The sequence below is a fragment of the Agelaius tricolor genome, unplaced genomic scaffold, assembly GCF_023055355.1.
Source record: "Agelaius tricolor isolate 1412-34295 unplaced genomic scaffold, bAgeTri1.0.p SCAF_3, whole genome shotgun sequence".
In the NCBI taxonomy this organism is placed as follows: Eukaryota; Metazoa; Chordata; class Aves; order Passeriformes; family Icteridae; genus Agelaius; species Agelaius tricolor.
Genome location: NW_027269263.1, coordinates 3,367,495 through 3,390,658, shown reverse-complemented (window position 1 = coordinate 3,390,658; position 23,164 = coordinate 3,367,495). Strand labels below are relative to the sequence as shown.

General features: G+C 49.8%; 2 protein-coding genes across 4 annotated transcripts in view; one reads left to right on the top strand and one right to left on the bottom strand.

Annotated features, from left to right (window-relative positions):
• CECR2 (CECR2 histone acetyl-lysine reader) overlaps nt 1–23,164 on the top strand; it is a 146,462-nt gene that overhangs the window by 3,524 nt on the left and 119,774 nt on the right. For both annotated transcript variants that reach the window (XM_071422185.1, XM_071422184.1), the window contains exons 2-4: nt 11,482–11,543; nt 11,623–11,696; nt 19,008–19,126. The gene's annotated coding sequence lies outside the window, so the exon portion shown is untranslated. The remainder of the gene's footprint in view (nt 1–11,481; nt 11,544–11,622; nt 11,697–19,007; nt 19,127–23,164) is intronic.
• On the bottom strand, nt 1,800–23,090 carry ADA2 (adenosine deaminase 2). 2 transcript variants are annotated; one of them, XM_071422193.1, is made up of 10 exons: nt 22,936–23,090; nt 21,648–21,973; nt 19,089–19,305; nt 12,378–12,588; nt 9,704–9,831; nt 8,596–8,686; nt 8,200–8,308; nt 7,353–7,510; nt 6,347–6,549; nt 1,800–5,702 (listed from the first exon to the last, which is right to left on the bottom strand). In XM_071422193.1, exons 2-10 carry the CDS (start codon nt 21,958–21,960, stop codon nt 5,594–5,596), a joined length of 1,539 nt encoding a protein of 512 aa, XP_071278294.1. In that variant the 5' UTR covers nt 21,961–21,973; nt 22,936–23,090; the 3' UTR covers nt 1,800–5,593. The 2 variants fall into 2 exon arrangements, with proteins under 2 accessions (XP_071278294.1, XP_071278293.1); XM_071422192.1 differs by having other exon boundaries at nt 22,940–23,090.

Here is a 23,164-nt window from a genome sequence, read left to right as displayed (position 1 = left end):
GTTTTGGGGCTGGGGTTTTAGAGGATGGGGGTTTTGGGGCTGGGGTTTTTGGGGGTGGAGTTAAGGGGGTGGGAGTTTTGGAGAGGGTTTAATCCCCCCGATGCGGGTTGTTATCCCGGCGCATCCCTGCGGGCGGCGCTCCTGCTCCACGGCACGGGCGGGCCCGCAGCGCTCCCTGCGCCCCGGCTCGGGGGCTCCGGGCACGGGGGATGCGGGTGGGGACGCGGAGGGAGGGAAGGGAACCCGTTGTTCTGCTCCCAAGGGGCCTCTGGGGGTATCCGCCCTTGGAGAGGTGTCCCCAAAGTGTGCGTGTGCTTTGCCCTGCGCGCTGCCAGCGCTGCCGTGTTTATTTTTCCAAGCAAGGCTGTCCAACAGGCTGGAGCGCTTATTTTTAAACCGACCCGGGGGGACTTTGCCAGCGGGCGGGCACAGGCTGAGCCTGGCACCGACAGCGGCAGGGCTGCCAAGCCCCGCGCTGTGCCGAGCCCCAGCCCTCCCTGCACCCGCAGGCAGGATTTAGCCCATCATCCCTGTGCTGAATGCTCGTTGTGTCTTTTTCCCTTCGAACGTTGGGAATTTTTCTGTGTCTGCTTGGAGCTTCCCATTCCGTGAGCTGTACATGGACGGACCTTGTGGTTTCCTCTGCAGGCACATCTGGTAACAGCTGTACCCCAAATACCCCTAGGGATCGTCTGTCTGTCCGCCCTTCTTACACCACACACAGGAGACTCCCTCTTCTTCCCCTGTCCACGCCGTGCTTGGATGTCTCCCATCTCCTTTCACAGCTCGCTATAAAGACAAGCAAAACAGGCAGCTGCCCACAGCCTTCTCCCATGGGTGCCTGTGTAAACTTTGCAGCTCTGTTTTCCCTGGACTTACAGCCCTGTCATCACCCCCCTCTTCCTGCCCTTCTCACACCCCCCTCGAATGCAGCCCTACCTTCCATCTCCGTCCTTACTGCAGAGGCTCTAATGGCCTGAAGCAACCCTCCCCCCACAGTTTATCTCTCCTCTTCCCATGCTGCAGCCTGCTCGTGGAATGATGGACAAGCTAAAGGTTGAGAAAATACAGTAAAATGCCTTTCTTATCCTGTAATGACCAAGGGGGAGGACACAACCTGATAAAAATGACAAACCAGGAGAATTGAGAGCCAGACCCTTCACCTGCCTGTCCCTCAGTGCACAGAAAACGCTTGATAGACCTGCTGTGATTGCAACTGCTGCGAGCCTGGAAAGAAAGGAATGAAGGACCGAGCCAATTAGAGCCACAGGTTTCTGACCAAAGAAATGTCCTTCTGCTACCTGTGAAGAGGCTAATTCAGAGACTTAGATAGGAAGAAAACCTGAAGCAGGCTGATCATTTGGAGCTGGTGGAAAAAAACATCTGCAGCCCTGTGTTTTATGGCCAGAGGGCTTTGCTTAGCATCTGGCACCTGCATAGTCCCACTGCAGTGATGGAGGCTCACATGACAGATAGATCCAGCTGCTTGCTCAGGCCCATCTCTGTTTTCAACCACTTACTTTGCTCCTCTGTTTTTATTGGCATGATTTTTGACAGCAACCACTAGTGCTGGATCAGCCATTTCCTGGCAGGCAGTGACCAGGAGGCAAACATTTCATCCTCTAAATTGCCCCAAAGGCAGAATAAGATGCTCTGCAGCGAACACTTGTGCTGCAAACAAAGCTCCATCCACCTCCCATTCAAACAAATTGAACCTGAAGAGGCCACAGGGAGTGACAGATGGGGGAGATAACAGGCATAAAGCTTTAAGTATTGCTATGGCTGCTTGAAGTAACTGTAATAGAAACTTCCATGGATTTTCTACTCTCCTTCCTTGCTCCTGAGTCTGGATGGAGACTGAAGCAGGCTCTTTTTGCCTCTATGTTTGCTCTACTCAGCCTCCCACCACCCTTGTGGCTGCCTCCTCCTCTTTCATTTCAGATATTGAAGTTCTCAAGGTGGCACTTTCTTCCCATGCCCACCAGCAGCACTCACCTGTACCCTGGAGTCACCTGGTGCTCCACAAGGCAATTATTTGAAAAGAATTCACTTTCTTTGAAAAGAATGGGCTGATCATTTAGCCTTCTCCCCACTTCCCTTCCCAAAATCATGCTAAAAGGAGGTTAAATGACCTCCAGTCATTCCTTTACTTTCCCGTGCTGTAACCACCACAGAGATGGAACAAAACTGTAGTGGGAGGAGAGGCAGCACGAGCAAATCCTGTCTGTCAGGTGGTGTCTGTATCAAAACACAGCCCTGAGCTGGGTGCAGCTGCTGTGGGGCTTGGGGAAGGGGGAACAGGGGTCCTGGGTAGTGTCTTGGCCGGGTGACTCAGGCTTAACACTGTGTTAGCTCTACAGATCAAACTGCCCTTTGCAGCATGCTGAGAAGGCATTTCAGGCTCCCTGATCACTCCAGGCTGAGTGATGTGAGACATCCTCCTCCACTGCATGTTCCAGATTAAAACATCCCATCAAATCCAGGTATCCTCTGTTCTTTTTAACATGGAGACAAAAAAAAAAAAAAAAAAAAAAAAAGGAAAAATAACCCCCGCGATTAAGACAGGTTTGAAAATTTAATTATAGACTATGTTCTGAAAGAGACAAGCAAGGGAGCATTGTATGTGATGTATTTGCCAACAAATGTGAGTAGGGAGCCAAGGTACTGGGCAAAAGGGAGTAGACTGGCAGCAAAACCCTTGGAATTTTGCTACTAAATGCTGAGTCCCTGCAGCCAAATTTACCCAAAGCTTGAATGGAGCTGAATGAATTGATCTTTTCTAACTGCTGTGGTCCAGCCTAAAGTCTTCCTTTTTTACACACCTGGAGTTAGAGAGGTGAGAATGCAGCCAGGGCTTCCCAATTTGCACCTTTCTCCCGATTAAGATGTGCTCTAAGGAAGAGCAGATTCCCAGCAGTAAGGCAGGCAGGCCCTCTCTCTTTCACACATTTCTGAGGGCTCCATCAGATCTGTGCCATTTTAAACCCCTGTGATTTTTGCAGAAACCTGATTCAGCTGTAATCCTGAACAGCATCACACCCTGGTGGCTCCAGGCACTTGGCCCCATCACAGCACAGCTGTGAAGTAGGTAAATGGCCATGTGCACAGCAGGCTTTTCCTAGGAAAGCAAGAACAGAGTGGACACAACAGGTCAACAGCAAGCTTTTGGCAAATGGAAGATCTAGTCCTGCAACTCCTGCAGGTAATGAGGAGAAAGGAGGACTACAGGTAAGCAAAAAGTGGTTCAGGACCTCATGAGACCACGTGCAGGAAGGGCTGAAAGCTTTCTGCTGTGGTAGGAAAGGAAGGGGCATGGGTCAACCTGTGTGTTGAGGAGCTCAGCTCCTCCCACAATGGCTCTGTAATGATTAGCTTCACCTTGGCAGCAAAGAGGCTTATTTAAGGGAGAATCAAGTCATAGCAAATAAAGGTCTTCATCCATCCACATATAGCAAAGCTGAAAGATCAGGTTGCTGAGAGGGAAAGGGCTTTGGGTTGTTGGTCAGCTGCCATTCTGCTCATCTGCAGTGGTTCTGCTCAGCAAGAAAAGCATTTCCCAAGTCAGCATTTATAACCTGGCCACGACCAAAGCCTACCCTGGGGCCTTTAGTCTGAGCTCTGGGTGCAACACCCATGCAGGAGGAGGGAGGGTGGCTCTGCTCTGGCTACTCCTCCAGTACAAAACTCCTTCCCAGAACCAAATCTGTATCAAGGCCCAGGAGAGATCAGTCTGCAAAAAAAGCATCAGGATGCTTCAGAGGAAGATGTTGGGGGTGTGGGCAGAGAGAGCTGGAGCAGAGGTAGCTGTGGCTGGAAAGGGCTGAGGGTGTAAGGCACTTAAACTCCCCCTAGTTAGTGAGGGGTGTGACTGGGTTCTCACTTTTTCATTTCTGTGGTTTGTGTTGCTGCCTTCTGCAATGCACACACCTGTGGTTTGTTGTGATTTTATTTGTGTTCTGTGATGGGGTTCGTAGTGTGTGTGGTTTAGATGGTTTTTATTTTCTCTGGGACAACCAGAGATGAGGTTGCAGCCTGTGAACTGTGGGCAATTTCACACAGGGCACACAGGCTGTGCAGCTTGATCCACTTCTGCAATAAGTGTGTTTGCCTCCTGCTAAGGTGCTCCAGCCAAGGTCAGTGGAAATAAGCACTGTGGCCAAGCTGCTTGAGACAATTAACAGAAAGCATAAAGAGAGCCAGTTGGCCCAGGCTGGTCAGATTAGCAAACAACAGCCTTTGCAAATATGTGGTTCAGAGAAGGGAGATGTCTTTCAGTAGGAATTTTTGTCAATTCTCCCTTGACTGATGCAAAGCAGCATGACTGTACTGAAGTCAGGGAAAGATGGTCTTTGATCCTGGCTGCATGCTTGGCATGTGTGTGATGAAAGATTTTTCTGAATTTATCTAGCAATCTGCTTAAGATTTCTTTTTTCTGTTTTTTGGGTTTTTTTGGGATTTTTTTGGGTTTTTTTGTTTTGTTTTGTTTTCTGGTTTTTGTTGGTTTTTTTTTAGTCTCCCCTGCAACTAGTTCTCCTCCCGATATTTTTGATGATGTTAAGAGAGGGAATCAGCTTGTCAAGAGACTATTTCTTATGTAGGTTTTGTTGGTTTTTTGCCAAGGAGCTGGAAAACACAGAGGTCCAAATGAGTCCTGTGGATATCCACAGCAGTTCTCTACCAAGGTGAAAATCTCTCTGACAGGCTGGATAAAGCCACATTTGCACGATGAGTACAGCAACAAAGGCTGGTAGTGAAACTCCCTGAAACCAAAAGGTGTTTCCTATAAATGTCTGTGTTAACACAGCCTTGTGCAGGGGGATAGTTTTAATCAAGCTGGGTCTGGGAAGCCAGGATGTTTTTGACTTAACCTGAAATGTGTTTTGTCTTCCTTTTGACCAGAGGAAGGAAAAGACTTTGTAGTAAAAAAACTGCTGGCAACTGAGGCACCTCTCTTCTGCCTTTATGATCACTGTGCAACCAGGCTTAAATGTTCTGGGAGCAAGTTCCACTAGCTTGTTTCCAGCCATGGTAGGTCCTGAAATAGCAGACATCAGACCTATGACTGGTTCTTCGACCTAGCAGTGCTATTTTGGCAGCAGGCCCAGGGTTAAACATAACAAGAGTCATTTTCAGTCCTTGCTCTCTTGAAGGTCAGTGGCCCAAATGGTTGGATGTTTGTCTTTGCTGTTTCCAGCCAAGGTCTGCATTTTGTAATGATAAGGCAAAATTCAGAGATCCTCATGTTGGCAATCTCCTGCTGACTCGAATTGGAAAGCATATTTTTCCTGAATAAGGATGTCAGGGTTTGGTCATTGGCAATTTTTAATTGTTTTGACTCTTTTGAGCAGGGTGATTTCTTGTGGTTCCTCTAAAGGCTCACTGCTCCCTTTTACCTCCAGCCCATGATGTTCACAGGATAGTGCAGCTCCTTCTTAGCTTTAAGCCCATTAAGCCTGGCTTAGCAGGGTGGCCAGGTGAGACTTTGACGTCCATTCATCTGCTCAGGTCACATGGAAGAAGCAGTCTCCCTCTTAGCAATCAGTCTGGCTCACTCTAGCTTGCCAAATGCCTTCTGAGATGAGCCTTGTCCTCTCTACAGCTCCCTTAGAAAGCTATCAGAGAGGTCAGCCACAAATTGGTCCCATTTTTTCTGCCAGAGCTCTTTGGCCTTGGCTTTCTCATCCGGTAGCATGGCACTGTATCTGTGAGGAGGAGGAAAGTCAGTGTCAGGCAGGAGACAAGGGGGCAGCTGTTTCAAGAGCAGCACTGAAATGAAAAGGCAGGAGGCAGCAAGAGATTAACCCTTGCAGGACATGCCTGCACCATGCAGAGTAACGTGGTGTAAAACAGGCAGGAGCCAAGGAATGTGCAGGAGGACCCTGGGCATCACATCCAAACTATTTTTAGACATCCAGAACTGTCAGAACAGTTAATAGGAAAAGGGGTTAAACACACCCAAACTAAATGCTAATTGTTTTCCTGTGTTCCTCAGATGGCAAACACTGCAGCAAGTCAAATTTTGGCAGAAATAGACAAGTGATACAAAGACATAGAATTTCTCCCAAACCCAGAACCAGGTGGTGGAAGCAAGTTCCCAAAGAGTGGAAAAGGAGGAATACACTGGGACATGGAGTCAGAGAAAGGTACTTGAGAACACAGGCAGAGGAGCCTCTGGGCTCCCTGTGTCCTGCCTTTGGATGAGACACACAGAGGAGATTTTGGATTGACAGAAGCCCAGCTCCTGTGGTAGAGGAAACTGAGGCCAAAACCCAAATGCAAGCAAGGGGGGAAAGCTGATAATCTCCTTATGATTACTATGGCAAGGTGAGAGGGGTGGTGAACTTACTTTATGGAGTTGAGTGCAAGCTGTTTTAGGGTCCTCAGGTCAGCATTCATCCCTCCAATGGCCATGAACACCTCATAGAAGTCATAAGAGACTCCCTTTGCCCCAAAGATGGGGGGATCATCGGGGCTGATCACAATGGGGTGCCCTTCAGCCATGAGGTCAGCTGCAGGGTGACTCCTCAGGTCAGCTACCAGCAGCAGGACCTGGGTGGGAAAGAGTGGGAGACAACACCTCAGCAGGTTATTGCTGCAGCTGTGTCACACTGACAGCAGGTAGTGGTCAGGGAGGGACAGGCTCCAGAGGGCTGCTCAGAATGTTTTCTGCTCTGAACTGCTGCAGGAGGAAGCAGCTTGTCTGCACTGACTGTACAAGGAGATTAATTTCTCAAATAAATCACCTTAATCAAGTCCGGTGGGGTGAATAACTTGTGCTTGTTTAGAACAATTTGACTGTGAGCAATTCAGGAACAGTCTTTTGGTTACACATTTGCTGTGGTGCTTAGCTTGAGGTATCTGGAGCTGGTATCAGGGTTCTCTCCCTTAAGGCTCACACCAGTAAATCTCCACCCAAAGTCCTTCCTGCTGCACCCAGGGGACAATGGCACCACTCTAATGTGCTGCAAAAGAGTTCCCACTGGTTATGAATTCTGCAAAACCAAGGACTTCCAGTTACAATCCCTGCTTCTCAGCCTCTGGCCCTCCTGGTTTTGAAGTATTTTCAATTATGTCTCTAAAGGCACCTTTGTGTCTCTGGGCCTCATCTCCACTAGGGAGGACTGCCTTCCCAACTTCCTCTTGATAGGATTTTAAATTATTTTTTTGCTGACTGGCACTACAAGCCTTAACTATATTCACTTTTGCAGCACCTTACATAGCAAAGTGCAGTGTAAGGTGCTGCAAAGGAAACTAAGCCAGCCTATGTGCATCAGAACTTGTAGGTGCCCCCCAGCTGACCCTCCCAGCAATGGTGATCCCCTTAACAGTGGCCCAGCCACATGGCAACATACCTGGTTGGAGATGGGACAGACTTCTACAGGAATATCCCTCTTCAGAGACAAGTTTTTGGCTACTGGGTGTTTAATGAGAGCGAGTCCATGGCCAATCCTGCTGGTATTCAGTAGCAATGCATCCAGCACATTATTGTCTACAGAGGTGCCCTGCCAGTCTGAGCAGAGACAGACAAGAGTCACTGCAGTGCTGTGAGGAAATAAAGCTCCTCAAACTGCTAGGTGATGTTATTAATAGAGGTTCCATTTGTGAGGTGAGAGGGCTGCTCATGCTCAGAGTTTCCACTTGCATTTTCAGTGAAACAGGGACCTAAATCTGCCACGATATTGCCCAGCATGGAGATACCCACTCATCTCACCTGGCTTTAGATGTTTACAGTATTGCTCTTGCAGCTGAGTTAATTATGCTGGACTCCATTACTTGTCAATGGAGAGAAGTAACAATTATTGGGGAGTAGCCTGTGCATTAGAATGAGATGTGTTTTAAGGTGAAATATTATTTCACCTTAAATTGTAAAATGATGGTTGGGGGACTCTGCTGCTGTTGTGGGTGGGAAGTGAGTGCTGTTCCAAGGGGGAAATGGCTACCAGCAATAACTCCTACACCAGGTCAAAGATGCTGGGCAATGTGATACCTACAGTCCAAAGCAGGGAGGGGTCATGTGGGAATGCCACAGCCCCAAACTGATATGGGGAGAAGCTTAGGGGAAACTGGTTATGTGCACATGTATGCACACCCATTCTCTTGATACAGGCAGCAAGCAAGCCAGGCTTGCTGCTTCTGCTCTTTGCAAGATTTCATTCTTGCCTCTGCAAGCAGTAGCAAGCCTTCAGTCCTCATGCTCACCAGTCTCCCCAGCATGGAAGAAATATGGCAAGTTGACCCCCATGGAATATGGGATGGTCAGGGCATCCTTCAGCTCCCATAAAGAATGACCTTTGTCCTCATCACCAACCTGGGGGAAAGAAGAAAGGTATTTTTGAGCACGCTTGGGAAGATGGTGGGACTTACAGCTCTGTATAAATTAGGTGCCAGCTGTGCTGAAATTACAATGCTGTGGGGTAGGGAGCTGATTCTTTCAGGGGATTTTGTCAATTACCCTGAACAAAATCCTTAGCTGGAGGATTTGCAATTCATTAACACTGATTTCAGTACAGCAGCAGAGGTTCTGGCTCTGGTATAGAACATATGCCATGGGATATATGTGGTTATATCAGCCGGGGTCAGAAGAAATTCAGTTACCAGGTCAAAGCCTGCCAGGGTGTCTGGGAAGCGGGCTCTGAGTGCCATGGCAGTGATGATGTCTTCTTTAATCTGGGAGACATTCAGCATCCTAGAGAGCAAGGGAGAGAAAGAGCTGCAGAAGCTGACTCCCATGGGCCTGCCTTCTCAGGTTTGAGTTGTGAAACGGGGCCCCCAGGGGTATTTCCAAAATGCAAGTTGCTCTTGAATCTGACAACCAGCTTCAGGTCTCTAGAGGAACGGCAGTAGAAAATTGATACTATGAAACGAAACCCATGAATGACCAGGAAATGCCTGGCTAGACCCTGCTGTCATTTGAGTTGAGGCATGCTTGTCTAACTCACTGGATTTCCCATTTACCAAGCAGGGAAGGGAACACAACAATGTGGAGAGAAAATGTTTCATTTTTTTTCTTTCCTCCCAGCTGTTTTGTTAGGAGGTGAGGCAGTAACTGCATTTCAAGAGAGTTTTCCATTTAGGTTTCTTCCAGCTCTATCAGACTTAAACTTCTTGGTGCATTTTGCAGACTGTGGCCAGAGAGGCAAGCCATCTCTGAACTGGAGAGGGCATTGTGCCAAACCAGAGCGAGTCAGTGCTGCTGAGGTCTGCTCTGCTTGCTGAGGATCACCTCACATGACTTCATGGCAGCTGCCTGCCTCGGAGGGCAGCAGCACGAACGTGCCGTACACAGGCTGTGGGCAGCGGCGTGTGCCAGGTCCCATGGGCACCTCTGCCACGCCAGGTGCCCAAACTCGGGCACTGCCCTCACTGCTTCAGTGTCTGCAGGGTGGGAGAGTGCATCCAGGCGCAGAGGAGAGCAGGCATGGCTTGGAGACACACACAGGCAGCCCTGCCTGGGCTCATTCCCACTCCCAGGGCTCATGGACGCTCCTCTGGTGCTTGCCTTGGACATAGGCAGATCCATATGGATGAATTCCCACCCTCAGCCTTTCACACGTGCCAGGGAATGTCTCAGGAGGCAACATCCCAGCTCCAACAACCCACGTGGACATTGCTAACCAACCTTGGCACTCCAGCCCAGCGTTGCCTCTCCCAGCCCCCTGCCCTGCACGAGGCACTGCCGCTCTCAGCCCTGCTCAGCCTCTACCTGTGAGCTGCAAATATAACCTTGGCTCCAACAAAGTCTGGGTGCTCCTTCACAAACTGCCTGGTCACCTCCCGGTAGGCTGCCACAGACCATGATTTATCGTGCTTGGTGCCATCCAGTTCATACACCTGCAGCGTGAGAAGCAGTAGTTAGAAGAGGTGTTTTACTGGAAGGTGGGAGAAATGAAGTGACAAAAGCCTTGGGAGAAGCAGAGTGCTGTGGTCCTGACAACAGGGCAGGAAAACAAAAGCGGTAAAATCTGTGCAGAACATTTCCTTCTTCAAGCCTTTACCAGCTGGCAAGAACCAAGGAGTGGGTTTCCCCCTTCCTATGTGATACAAGTTTCTCTGTGTTCAGACGTGGCAAGCAAACGCCCTTGAGAACCCCTTGGAGACCATGACCTCTTACTCCTGTCTGCATCCAGCACTGCAGTGTTTAGTCCAGCTGTCTGCAGCTCACACATGCTCTGTGCCTTGCAGTGGCAATCTGTCAGCTGAGGCAGCCCCAAGGCACGCAATGGCTGAGCTCCATAAGCTACCAGCTGAGCTGGGCTCCTGCTCCCCTCTGCCAGAGGTTTGCTTCATGACCTTGAGTCAGTCATTTCGTCTTGCCATGCTTTCCCAGGTCTCTGGCTGCAAACTGGGAAAAATAATCCTTTTGACATGCTCTGTCTCATCAACTTGCTCTGAAGTTTCTCTCCACCAGGGCTATTTTCAGGGCTATTTCAGCAGGGGTGGAGACCCTGAATTGATACTAACCCACAAAGGCCCTGCCTGGAGTGGCTCACAGACAGCAGCTGAAACCACTCCATCAGTTCACCTCTCACCATCTTTTTCTCTGTCACCTTTATCCTCCAGCCTTCAACTGCTCCACTTCACCCCCTAACTTCCCCTCTGGTGCCGTCCCTTGCAGGGATGCCCTTGCAAAGCCCCACACCCTGTCACAATGCGGTGTCTCCCTTGCAGGCACCAGCAGCCATGGGGCAGCTGCAGATGCTCAGAGGGAATTTTCCCCAGCTGCAGCCCATGGGAATGTGAGACTTTACACAGCTGAATCAGCAAACACAGCTGGGCTTAGGGGGGTTTTCCACAGTGTTTGCTGTTTCACACTAAATCCCAGTTTCATTTACTTTACCCCGGGGCCGCTTCTGGCAGGCTTTGCTGCAAGGAGAGCTTTTGCAGCCTCAGCGCTGCTGTGGAGCCTTGTGGAGGCTCTCCAGCCACACGAGCATCTTGCTATTCCTGTCACACCCTGCTCACCTTGACTTTGCCCACGAAGAATCTCCCTGCCCTCTCAGCCCAGCTTCAGCCTGGCTGTCCCTTTGCTGCCCATGCTGCCCTCTGTCCCGGCATGGCCACAGCTCCTGGCATTCCCTGCTGCGGTACCTGCAGCTCATAGCCCTGCAGCTCACAGCCCTGGAGCTTACAGAACTCGAGCTCACAGCCCTGCAGCTCACAGCCCTGGAGCTTACAGAACTTGAGCTCACAGCCCTGCAGCTCACAGCTGCCAGCTGCGGGCGAACCCCAGGGCTCTGCAGGCTCCCACGGCTGCCGCCAGCATCAGGAGCTGGATGGGAGGCAAATCTTCCCTGCCAAGCCTCTCTTCAAAAGGACTCACAACCGTGTCTAAGGGCTGATGGTAAAGGCAGGGTATTTTCCAGGCAGGCCCACGCACTTGTATCATGGCAGATACTCTTGGCCTGGAAACCTGTGTGGCCTGGGGGGATGCCTCACAAAATGCACCGGCATTTTGACATTGCTGTTATTTTCTCTTTCCAGGTACCCCAAAGACAGGTGGTGGCTGAATTCAGAGCAACTGGCTTATGGCAACCCCCAGCAAAGTAAGACCCATGTAAAACTTTGTGGACTTCTCCACGTCCATTTTTTTCCCCCCTTTGCAATACTTCCTTCTCCTCTCAGGTATGATAGACTGACAGAACTCCCACCCCCATGGAGTCCTGCATGGAGCTGGGCTGGAGAATTGCATGGGAAAGGTATGTCTGCAGTGACAAAATTGTCACTGGGAAAGTGGGAACACTTTGGGTGGTGTGGTCTGCTGGTGCTTGGGGAGGCATTAGGGCAGAGTGGGCTTGGAGGACAGCCAGACCAGCTCTGGGTGAAAGGCCTGATCCATTACCAGATTTTAGTATTAATGGCAATGAAAGGAGCAGTTCATACTTCATACAGACAGCCAAAATTTTGGGTTGTCTGCAAATTGTGGGAGGTTGTGTTTTGCCAATTGATTGACTCACCTATTCAGAGTAATCATTCTGAAATAAGCTGAGGATTAAAATAGCATAACTATTCCAGAATAAGTCTCTATCCAAGACAGGAAATTTGTTCAGAGCAGCTGCCACAGAACTGGTGATTCTGGTGCAAAACTGAGCTACATCTTCCCAATGAGCAAGATTTTGACCCAGCTCCCAGTCTGTACAATGTAGTTTTGTGCCTATGTCACAGCAGGTATCTCCCTTAGCCATTAAGAACAAAGAATCTCTCAAGCCCTTGCCTATGCAAATCTCCAAGAAAGATGTTTGAATATGATCAAGGTTTTCCAGCATCCTTAGAAGGGCAGGTATGCAAACATCCAAAAACTAAATTCAAGACAGGGCTTGAGAAAAGCTATGGAGAAATAAGGATTTAAAAGAGTACTAGAGAAGCCAAACCCCACGTACCGCAGGCAGGATAGCTCTTATCTCAACATACTGTATGTTATCTTCATAGAGCTCCAGCAGCCCCTGGTAGAAATAGGCCTTGAACACAGGTGCATAGCAGATAAGTCCAGAGGCAATGAGAAAGACTTCTTCAAATCTTTTCCAAATGAAAGCCTGAGAAGGGTAGGCCAGCTCAGGGGTATCTGTCACCAGGGTCAGGTTTCTCAGCAAGCTATAGAAAAGGGAGAAGAGAAGGAATGAGGAGAGCAAACAGAGCCTGCTGGCACTGCAGTACAACAGTGGCTGGTGCAACTAGGAAGCATTCTGGTCATTTTTCTGCCACCTGTATTTACTCCTCTAATGGCTGGCTTAGAATTTGTATGATACATGTTAAGCTGTAAGCAGGGTAGAAGTAGGTGCTTAAAACCTGCCCATCATCCCTTTTTAAAGGAACAGAATTACAAAAGCAAGTATGGTGCTTTGATATCAATCTTACTCTGCTACCCAGGGTATTTCTAACCTGAAAATCTTACTCTGCTACCCAGGGTATCCCTAATCTGAAAGCAGGCATGCACATTACTCCTGCAAACAATGTTTTCCCAAGAATCTTCAATGCACATAAAATGTCACAACACTTGGCCTTTTGTTCAGCACCTAAAAGGCAGACTGAGTTTACAGGAGATGCCATGTGCTGGGCCACCACCAGCCTGCTTGCTGAGCCCATAAGTTGTCCTGGTACCTTTGTATTGTCAAAATATGCTATCCAAAAAAATGCAAGGGGAAGACAGTTCTGAATCAGAAATCATTTTTCCCAGCCACTGAGAACAAGCCTGACTCCCCACCTGCCTTGCTGATAGCTACTTCAGGGAAACAGCTGATAAGCATCTCAGTCCTGGCTTTTCCTTACTGTGATGGAAATGTATTTATTTCCTCCATCCACTCAGCTGGCATGTGAGCCTCTTTCAGAAATCCAGAGAGACAGTGGGTAGTTTTATCAAGCAGACTTTAAGGGAGCCAGTAAATTGTAATATCTAATTGTGGGTGAGAGCTTGCATTTAGGACAGGGTGAGCATCTGTGCCATACCACCATTCTCTGGCAAGCTGATAGCCTTCATCTCACCTGAAGCCCTGCCTCTGGCAACAGCCCTCCTTCTTCCACCTGAAGAGTAGTTCATAACAAATTTCTCCTACCAGTGGGCAAAGTCTAAATGGCAAAGCAGGGGTCATGAACTTCATTCCTGGGTGGACAAATGGAAGCCATCACAGAAACCTACAGATGTTTTCTTGCTGGCCTAGTGCTTGTCTCGTGCCAGGGGCTAAGCAGGTTCAGACAGAAATACCTTCAGCCATGCTTCAGCTTTCATCTGGGTATATTGTTACCCCTCAATAACAGCTACTGATCTTTAATAATGTTTCCTGTTTGATGTCTTGGCCCCCATCCTTGTGCAGTGCTCTGGTCTGTTATATGGGAGGTGTGGCTTTGATTTGTGATCTTATTATCTTCATCCAGGACACTTCTGTGGATGGAATTAAACCCCCACAGCCCCCCTACAGATGTAAAATGTGATCTGGTCCAAATTCATAAACTAAGACATCCTGGGCAGATATGCCTTTTGAATCCCTCCATCCTGCCCATAAAGCAGAGCCCATTCCCCCAGGTTTTGCCTGCTGTTTCACTCTCTAAGGATTCTCTTCCAGGGCCTGCAGTTTCATTTCTTCCTCACTTTGTTCATTTCTTTGCCAGCAACAATTTTAGAAGCAAACCTTGTACATAAAAGAGACGCTACTACTGTTAAGGATGAGACTTTAAATGCTCAACAGTCAGGAAAATTCAGAGTTAAGGTTTCCACAGCAACTTGGGCTCTGCCCTCCTGTGCATTACAATAGGGCCTTTGGTGCCATTATCGCAGGACACTGGGCAACCCCAGCTACTGTTCAGTAATCCATGCAAGCAGAGAAGACCGAGCTGGACCACGGAAGGGGCGAGGAGCAAGGAGACACCGCGGCATCACCCTAGAAACCAGGAATGCAGGAGTCAGGAGCATCCTGGAGGCGCTGATCCAGCTGCCCGAGCTGCGGAGAGGGGCAGAAAGGCTGCGCTGCTGCTCATCGGGGAGGTTTCGTGTGGGAAGAGCTGGGGAAAGGAGGATTTTCCCCTTTTCTCGTGGCCGAAGGGCAGCTCCCCTCCAGCTCGGCACCTGCCCGGAGCCGGGAGCCGAGCGGGGCCGTTCCCAGTGGCTCCGGGAAAAACCTCCCCATGGATCAAAAGGCCGTGCAAGCCCGATCTCGCCGCTGCAGGCAGCTCCGTTCCAGATAAGGATGGGCGCTCAGTCGGGCTCCCACCGCTTTCTCCCCTTGTCCTGTGAGAACTCGGCTCCTCCAGCAATGAGCGCACGCAGGCCTCCGCTCCCCGCCTTTAAATCTGCCTCTACAAACTCGTGGTTGTTTGCTTAGCCTGTGCTCTTGGGCTAGAAACAGCCATAAATCCCCACACCACCCTGCTCCTAAAAGCACATAAATCAAATTGTGCTTCTCTTTATAATCCCCTTCCCTTTGAGGCTGATTATTGATCCTTACAACTGTTGAAGATTTATTGCATAATAGTGATCCATCCTTGATAACCAGATAATCTCCTAAGGGTTCGGGGGCTTTTGCCATCAGTGGCTCATGCAGATGAAGCAAAGCTTCATAAATGCATTCTTTTTTGCTTCTTTTCTGGAATGGGCCTTGGCCAGTGATCAGGTGCAGACTACAAATAGCCTTCCATGTCATGTCATATATGCACTGAACAATGCTATTGCAATGCATATGCCCAAAGGGCCACAGCTAAAATGACCAGCCAAGGATTATTTATTTTCAACTGTAGGTTTGCTTTCTCTTTTCCTGTGTTTTTTCCCTGTTTTCCTTTCCTGTGCTATATAATCCAGAAGTGAAAGGTTTTGTTGCCTTGTTTTTAAAGGGATTCTTTTTCCTGCTCCTTTTTCTGCTCTCGAATGGGTAATTATGCCCTTCTCCTCACCGTGGTATCTGAATGTCTTCCAGTGGTGCATTAAATAGTGTGACTAACATCTGTCACATGTGGTTCATTCGCTTGCTCTCGCTCTCTCTCATCCCCTCTTCTTCTCCCCAAGGGGAGACTTGTAGAGGGAGTGGAGTGCTTTGTTTCTGTAGTGGATTTTTATTCCCTTTTTCCCCCCCTCTTACTGCACACACTGCCCTATTTTTCTGTGAGATAAGGCAGTCAGAAGACACGGAGGGGAAGGTGATGGCAGCCGGGGCAGCCGCCAGTGCCCAGGGGAGTTGTCCCTGAAGCCTGGGCCGTGGTGTCAGCTCCCTCACAGATGACTTCATCCTGGTGATAGAGAGCTCTGCTGGGCACAGCCTCAGTCCTTGTGCTGCTGGTGGGGGGTGTGCAGTGGTATTTTACAAATAGCTGGAATGTCAATGCTGCTTCCCTAAATATCTGGGGGCATGCTCTTGCTTTGGAGGTGGCAGCCATTATGTTGCTTCTTGAGGGAAAGAATGACATTCTCCTGCATTATAATTGATTGTGAAGAAAATAAGCGAGGATTGTTTTTCCTTTTAAGTAGGAAAGCAAAATTCCCTTCCTTTCCTGCCCCTTGGCCCGTGGTCTCCTGGCTCTCCTAAGAGCATCCTTTTGGAAGCTCACCAATAACACAATACTCCAGGGTCTTGGCCCATGAGATGTGTGCTTTGAATAGGAATGATTAGACCTTCTCTTGAGGGAAACAAACAAAAGGAGTCACTTCCAAAGCACACACACACACACTCACATGTCTATGTATGTAAAAATGCAAACAGCAAAAAAAAATCCTGCAGATTTCCCTTTCTTCCACCCCTTCCTGGTCAGAAATACTGTAAGGTGAAAGAGGTGCAGCTTCTCAGAAACATTTCCATTGTTCCTTCACATTTGCTGATCCACCCTGCCTTGCATGAGAGCCCTTCCCTGCTGCCATATTCCCTTGACACTTCCTTGAAACCACCCAACTATCCATCCGTTCTTTCCTCTGACATCTGCTTTCTCTCAGCTTGTCAGTGCTCAAGGGCAAAGAGGAGTGCAGGAGAGAGGTAGCCTGGGATGCACATGTTCAAGAGACTGGGAGAGTTTCCAGAAACTGAGAAGCAGAACAGACTGGGGCCTATTCCTGGCTAGAGACCTATTTCCAGACAGCCAAAAACATTCCTAACCCCTAGACTAGTGCCCAGGGATTAGATGAGAAAAGGAGGGGAAGTGCCTCTGTGTGGCTGTTGTTGGTGTGTTTGCACATTATGCCTAATGACTCCTCTGTGATTTTGTGGTGATGAGCATGGAAGGGCAAGAAATGAAGGACAACATACTCAAATGGATAAGTGGGCACCCAGGATGCCAGAGATCCAAGTTTGTTCTTGGCTCAGGCAAAAGAATCCCCCTCTACATTTGGGGAGACCCTTGCAGCGAGGCTCTGTCTTGTGTCCCTGTGCAGTGCCTGCCACTCTGAAGTCCTGCTCTGACTTGTGGCCACTCAACACTGTCAGGCAAACACAAAAGAAGAGAAATGTGGCACTACTGCCTCTGAAAACAAGTGTTTCAACACAGGAACAGAGGGAACCACACAAGGCACAGCCCCAGGTGTACAGGGTGTACAGGATGCCCTGCCCTTCAGCCTCTGGCAGAAAGTGGCATCATGCCATGGAAACACAACCAAAAACAAGTGCAATGAAGGGTTGCTCCTGAGACACTTCTAAATGCCCACTGCAATTGCTGGGGCTTTAAGGAAATGAAGCTGTTTCAAAATCCAATCTCTTGCACGTTATTTATGGGTCTCCTGGTGTGGTTGAAGAGAGCTGCTGCTGTCATCTTTCCTTCCTCATCACTCCCAGCAGAAATGGAAGGGAGCTAATGGGGAACCAGTTTTCCCTCTGGAAGACAGAGATCAGTGACTTCTCACTGGATCTTGTTTCTTCCATCACATGTCAGGGCAGTTGAGCCTCAGGGTATAAAAGGTCAAGAGCCCAGGGTCTGGCATCACTTTCTCCTGGACTTCCAGAAGAGAGGGATGGTGGATGCCCTGGAGAGTCAGACCCCTCTGCCCTGCCCATTGCTGTTTTTGGGGAGGGAAGGCAATACCATGCCACAAGTCTGGAAGCTCCTCAGCTTCCCAGCTTGACCTCCTTCCCAGACCTGCAGGGCACAGAGCCCAGACAGCTTCCACGTGGGGGGGACACCAGCTCACTAAGAGTTAAAAGGTCTCCATTTAAGAGCACACAACCTCACTGGAGAGCACCGCAGTAAAACCAACCAAGTTTCACTTGGGAAATGCTGGAATTAGGGTCATCTGCACTGCCTCAGTCCAGCCCTCTCCTTGTGTGTTGGCATGGCAATACTGTCTGTCATTTCATGACACCTCACACTGTTTTTCCTGCAGACCCCAGCCCCAGAGTGCCACGGACAGCAGTGCCCTCTCAATGGATGGCTACTCAATATTTTCCTTTGTCCTCATCGCTCAGTGTCTGACTTCATGCATTATTTAGTGTGCTCTCTCCAGCCCCCCACACACCACGGCAGAGCTGCATGCTTTCTCTTGGCCTTTTCAGCAGGGCTTTGTCCCGGGATCAATGGCCCCTGGATGGGGAGATAGGACTCTGTGTTCCCATCACCACTGGCTAGAGGGGGAGCCAGGCTCTTCCCAGCCACGTGTAAGTGATTAAATGCCAGGTGGTTCAGACAAGCCCAGTCCTGATAAAAGGCTGCCAGCAGTGAAGGCAGGAGCTGCCTGCAGGGAGAGGAGCTCTTGCAGGAGGGTGAGTGATGCTCTGGGGAGCCAGCTGAGGTGTGAGCAGCTGGACAGCTGCAGGAGCTTTGCCTGTAAGGGCAGGAGCTCTGCTGGCAGGAGGGTGTTTGAGGGGAAGGAGCCCCCAAATCAGGCAGGGGTCCTGTGTGTGGGGTTCCTTGGCTCAGCCAGTGCCCAGGAGGGTGAGCCACAGCTCCTGGTGCCTGTTGGGAATGAGTGCCTCATGCTTCCAGGTGGTGGGTGCCACTGGGGTTTCAAAGGCAGAAAACAAGTTTGGTGTTTGGAGGGACAGTTGGGTTGGGTTTTATTTTGGGAAGTTGAGGGGTTTTGCTTGTGCAGTAATTAATATAGTTTGCCCAACTTCTTGCTCTGAATCAAAACAATGACTTTGCAAAGGACTTTTCTGCTGTTGGGTACAGCCTGTTCATCATCTACCTGGCTTCCCCATCCAATTTTTGGATACCTCACTGGCTGAGGTACCATGTAGCCCTGTCCCACATTGAGACCCCATTCAGTGCTGAGGAGAGCTGGGGCCAGGTCTCATAAATCCACTTCCACTTCTGTCCTCAGCATGTGTGCACAGAAAAATTCAGTTTTTATGGTCCCTGACTCTGGTGCACTTAATGCAGCAGTCTTCAAACTCTTACATTGCTGTCACTGTTAGGTTGGATGTGACATACACACGTGATCAGGGTCTAAGAAGAAAAAAGTTTCCAATCTATTTCTATGCTGACGGCTTTGTCTTCTTCTTTGCTATAGATAAACTCAAAAATCATCAATTGTTATTTCTTCTATTGACTCAGCTTTGCTTGCAAGCTAGCCATCAAGCCCCTCCATACATTGCTATTTGCTTTTTCAGCCCCACACGGAGTTCCTGACTCGCAGAGCAGCGTGCAAACGGGAAAGCTGGCCCAGAATGGAGCACCAGGAGGCCACTCACCCTCGGTCAAACTCGGCCACGTCGCGGAGCTGTCGCCGGTAGGTGTCCAGCAGCAGCCACGGGGAGCAGGGCGCGGGCGGCGGGCGCGGCCGGGAGAAGCGGAAGCGCACGGAGCCCGCGGCGGTGAAGCAGATGTAGCAGTCGGGCAGGTAGGAGGCATTGAACACCAGCCAGCCCGCGCTCAGCATGGCGAAGTCGTGCAGGTGGAGCACAGCACCTGGTGGGGGGCACAGGGATGTCCTGGCGAGCCCAGGCAGCTGGGGAGAAGGTTTGATGGGGTACCAGTTTGTTTGCCCGGGTTTGATGGGGTACCAGTTTGTTTGCCTGGGTTTGATGGGGTACCAGTTTGCCTATCTAGAGGTGTCTGGATGCTTTAGAAGGCTGTGAGTGAATTCTCCCAGCAAGGACTGCACTGCTGCTCTGCCTCCCCCAGGCTGGAGGATGTGCCCCCCCCCCCCCCCCCCCACACACATCAGACACTGGGCAGGCAGAGCGTGACAGCTCCCTGGGAGCACAGGGAGGGGGGAATCGATAGGGAGCTCTGCTGCTCCACTGGGATGGAAAATGCTCCAAGTTATTAAAGGTCTTTCAGGCAGAGTTTGCTGTGAGCTGGCTCAGGCCCCACTGTTTTAAAGAGAAACTTGCACAGGAGGCAGCAGTTCACAAGGCATGCTGGCTGGAGCACACCTGAAGCAAAGCTCTGTATCTAAGCTGTTTGGATCCCAGCTTCAATTATTGTGCCTAGTCTGTGTCTCTTCTTTCAGCTCTCTGGAGCTCTGGCATACACCAAAATACCAGACCATGTTACTCTGGGGAATTGCACTCAGATGCAGAAGACAGAAGTACAGTTTACTTCTGTGCCTTATCAAAAGCATGCTTGCTTACATTGTACATCTGCTGCTGGCCAGCACAGAGGGCCTCTGGGGTGCTCTGTTATTGTGCAGTATGTTGGCAGCTGCCAGTCTTCCTGGCACAGGAAGCATCCTCTGTATGCTCACCTTCTTTATCGTTTCATTTTGCTGAAATTTCTCATTTTCCAAAGACTCATGGTGCTATTGGTGCTTGAACTAAGCCTCAGCTTTGTAAAGGGAAGACACTGGGATAGCTGAAGTCTTAGATATGTATTTTATTAGTCTAGGGGAGACCTCTCAGTTGAAATAGCTTTGATGCCCTGAAGGGTAAAGGGAGAACAGGAATAGCAAGAACAAGACTGGTATGTATTTGACATTAGATTAGGTTCCAGACTATAACTTACAGTGGACTAATCTAATATAGAGTCATGTCTATGACCCATCTCTACAGAGGGTCTGGCTGTAAAGATGCTGAGGAGCTGTGGTTGCTGCTCTCAGCAGAGCTGGTGCACCAGCCTGGGCGTGCTGCAGCTGTCTGACCCTCCTCTGCCTGGCAATATCACCTTCTTCCCTATGAGAGCAGCCACAGACATTGCAGTAGTGCTTGAAACAACAGGAACTCCCGGGGCTCTCATCAAATCCTACTCAAACAGCTACAAGGATGTGATCTTGGCCCTAAAAGCTTACAGCCCTTGCAAAGATTCCAAGAGCCTGTTTAAACATTGCCAGGATTGACAAGTGTTAATTATTTTTTTTTGACTCCCACTTAGTATCAATGATATTGGAGGTGAAGAGGGGAGTACTTTTAAATTTCCAACTGTTCAATTCAGCCATGAAAGGATAATGACATTTCTGACATACTAATTGTTTATGTTAATGGTTGGGATGCTGCAAGACTGGGATCTGCATCCCACAGCAGGGACTGGGAAGGAGAAGTTGGGAAGATTGCTGAGGGCCACATCCAATCTGGCTGTGAACACTTCCAGGGATGGAGCAGCCACAACTTCTCTGGGCAACCTGTTCCAGTGCCTCACCACCCTCTGAGTAGGCTTACTAATATCTAATCTAAATCTCTCCTCTTTGAATTCAATACTGATCCCCCTGGTCCTGTCACTACCTGCCCGTGTAAAATGTTGCTCTCTCTCCCTTTTATAAGCCCACTTTAAGTGCTGGTAGTACACAGGCTTTGACTTGTACACAACAAGCAAAGAACATAAAGATTTCAGTGTTAGAGGTGGCCCCTTCCTCCTCTAGTGCCCCCAGACTTTCCAGCACACTTCCAGGTCTGCTACAGAGCCACCTGCAGAAACCCTTTTTGGGGGATGCAGCATTTTTGGCTGAGATACAGAATAAGGTTGGTAGCCTGTTCATGGAGTGTGTATGTGGGAAAAGAGAGGCCCTGGCTGGAACATGCTGAGTAAATAGGGATGTCTGGTATTGCTTGTTGTCTTTGCTTCCTCTGTCCCTTCTCCACTCTTGAAAGACTTAAGGATCCATATTGTAAGTTAAACCAAATGCCACAATTGCTGGAAATGTGTGTTCGCCCAATCCATCCCCCTCTTCCTCTCCTCAGGGCTTTTCCTGAAACCCAAAGAGCACAATTTACAGCTCTCAGAAGCTTCTCTTCCACATCCTGTGTTTTGTCCCAGCTCAGAAAGCAAAAGATGAGAAAGGATGAGTAAGATGAGGCTCCTTAAGCCAAGCCTACCTTTAGGCATGCGCTTTAAGATGCTGAACACCTTGCTCTGGTCAATGAGGCTTTTTGCCTTGAAGAAGTGCATGCTTGGAGGGAACTGTCCTGTAGTTATGGCTGCTTCCACTTCCTTCTTCTTGAGGTCTGCCAGCTTTGTACTGAGCTGCTGCTCCTGCCTGCTCAGCACCAAGTTGCCACCTGTCTGATGTGCTTTCTCCTGCTGCATCAGGGAGTCCCTGTCCTTCCAGAGGGGGCTGGGAAGGCAGGGGGCAGCCAGACTCAGGAGCAGGCATGCCAGCCTGATGCCTTGCCCAGATGGAGGTTTCATCTTAGAGCTGCACCTGGACAGGGAAAAAAGACTGAGGCATTAGCAGAGGTCAGAAGGGAGCGCCTTGGCAATGGGATGTGAAGTTGTTGGGTTAACAACAACATCGTGCAGAGGCAGGGGGTTAATGGGATGCTCAGAACTGGCAGGGACACCTGGTACCAGTGTCCCCTGAATTTAGGGCTATGGATCAGCATACTGCCTATGGCTGCTGATTACACACAGCAAGGCTGGGAAGGGTGAAGAGATGTTGCTCCTTGGACCATACTGGCATGCAGTAAAGCAAAGGGCCAGCCTGGAATGGGGGATTGGTGGGCTCAGGATGCTGCCTGCAAGCTGGGATGGAGCTCTCAGTGAATAAGGGGTGCTGGTGTGCTGATGATGTCCAGCTAAGGGGCTTGGCTTGAGCTGATCAGATCCCCATTCCCTCCAGCTGAGAGATGATCCTGTTGCACCCTTTTAGTATATTCCAGCTGTCCCAAGGGTTACTTTACAGGCAGGATACCCCAAGGCTTTCTCTGCAGTAACAGAGGTGTGTCCTTTCCTTGCAATCCCAGAGGCAAGAGGATGGAAGTGAGACCATGGGAGTAGTAAGAGATCACAGGAGGCAGGCACATGTGAACTCTGAGCACTCTCCCTCCCCCCCAAAAAAGCACAACTGCAATATAATCCTTCAACACCAGGCTTCAGTGACCCTCCCTGCCAATCTCTCTGGAGCAAAACAGCCTGGAGAAGGGCTCAGTATTTTGAAATAAGCCTATGTGAATTACATAGAAAGGCTCTGCTTGTGCATGTGTCTTCTCCTTCCAGGGTCTCCTCCACCTGTAGGTCCAGGAAAACATCCCCAGCCCTTTTAGTGGGTTGAAGGGGAACAAACAGAGCAGGGGTGGCTGCAGCCCCACACCAGGCCTGGCTCTGAGCTTAGGAAAGGAAACATCCCCAGAAAGTGTTATCTTAGCCGTGCTGGGACTGACTCACTTACTGTCAGCTCTCCTCCTCCTCCTCCTCCCGGCATCCAGAGCTCACGGAGCCGCTGCCCGGGAGCGGCTCTGCCTCCAGCCCAGCGCTGCCCCGGCACGGAGAGAGATAAAGAGAGAGATAAAGAGCGGGGTCCGTCCCGGCAGGGCCGTGCCGAGCCAGGCACACGGAGTTCCTCTTCCTGTGCAGCCCAGCTTTTATTTCAGCCCAGCTGCACCGCTTCATGAAT

Bases quoted from the DNA above. Each gene is read 5' to 3' on its own strand.
- ADA2 (XM_071422193.1), bottom strand. From the start codon at position 21,960: ATGAAACCTCCATCTGGGCAAGGCATCAGGCTGGCATGCCTGCTCCTG. The intron at 12,589-19,088 runs GTGAGTGGCCTC...CCTTTTCTATAG, and splicing joins GTGGCCGAGTTTGACCGAGG to CTTGCTGAGAAACCTGACCC. The intron at 6,550-7,352 runs GTATGTTGCCAT...TTTCCCACCCAG, and splicing joins TCTGTCCCATCTCCAACCAG to GTCCTGCTGCTGGTAGCTGA.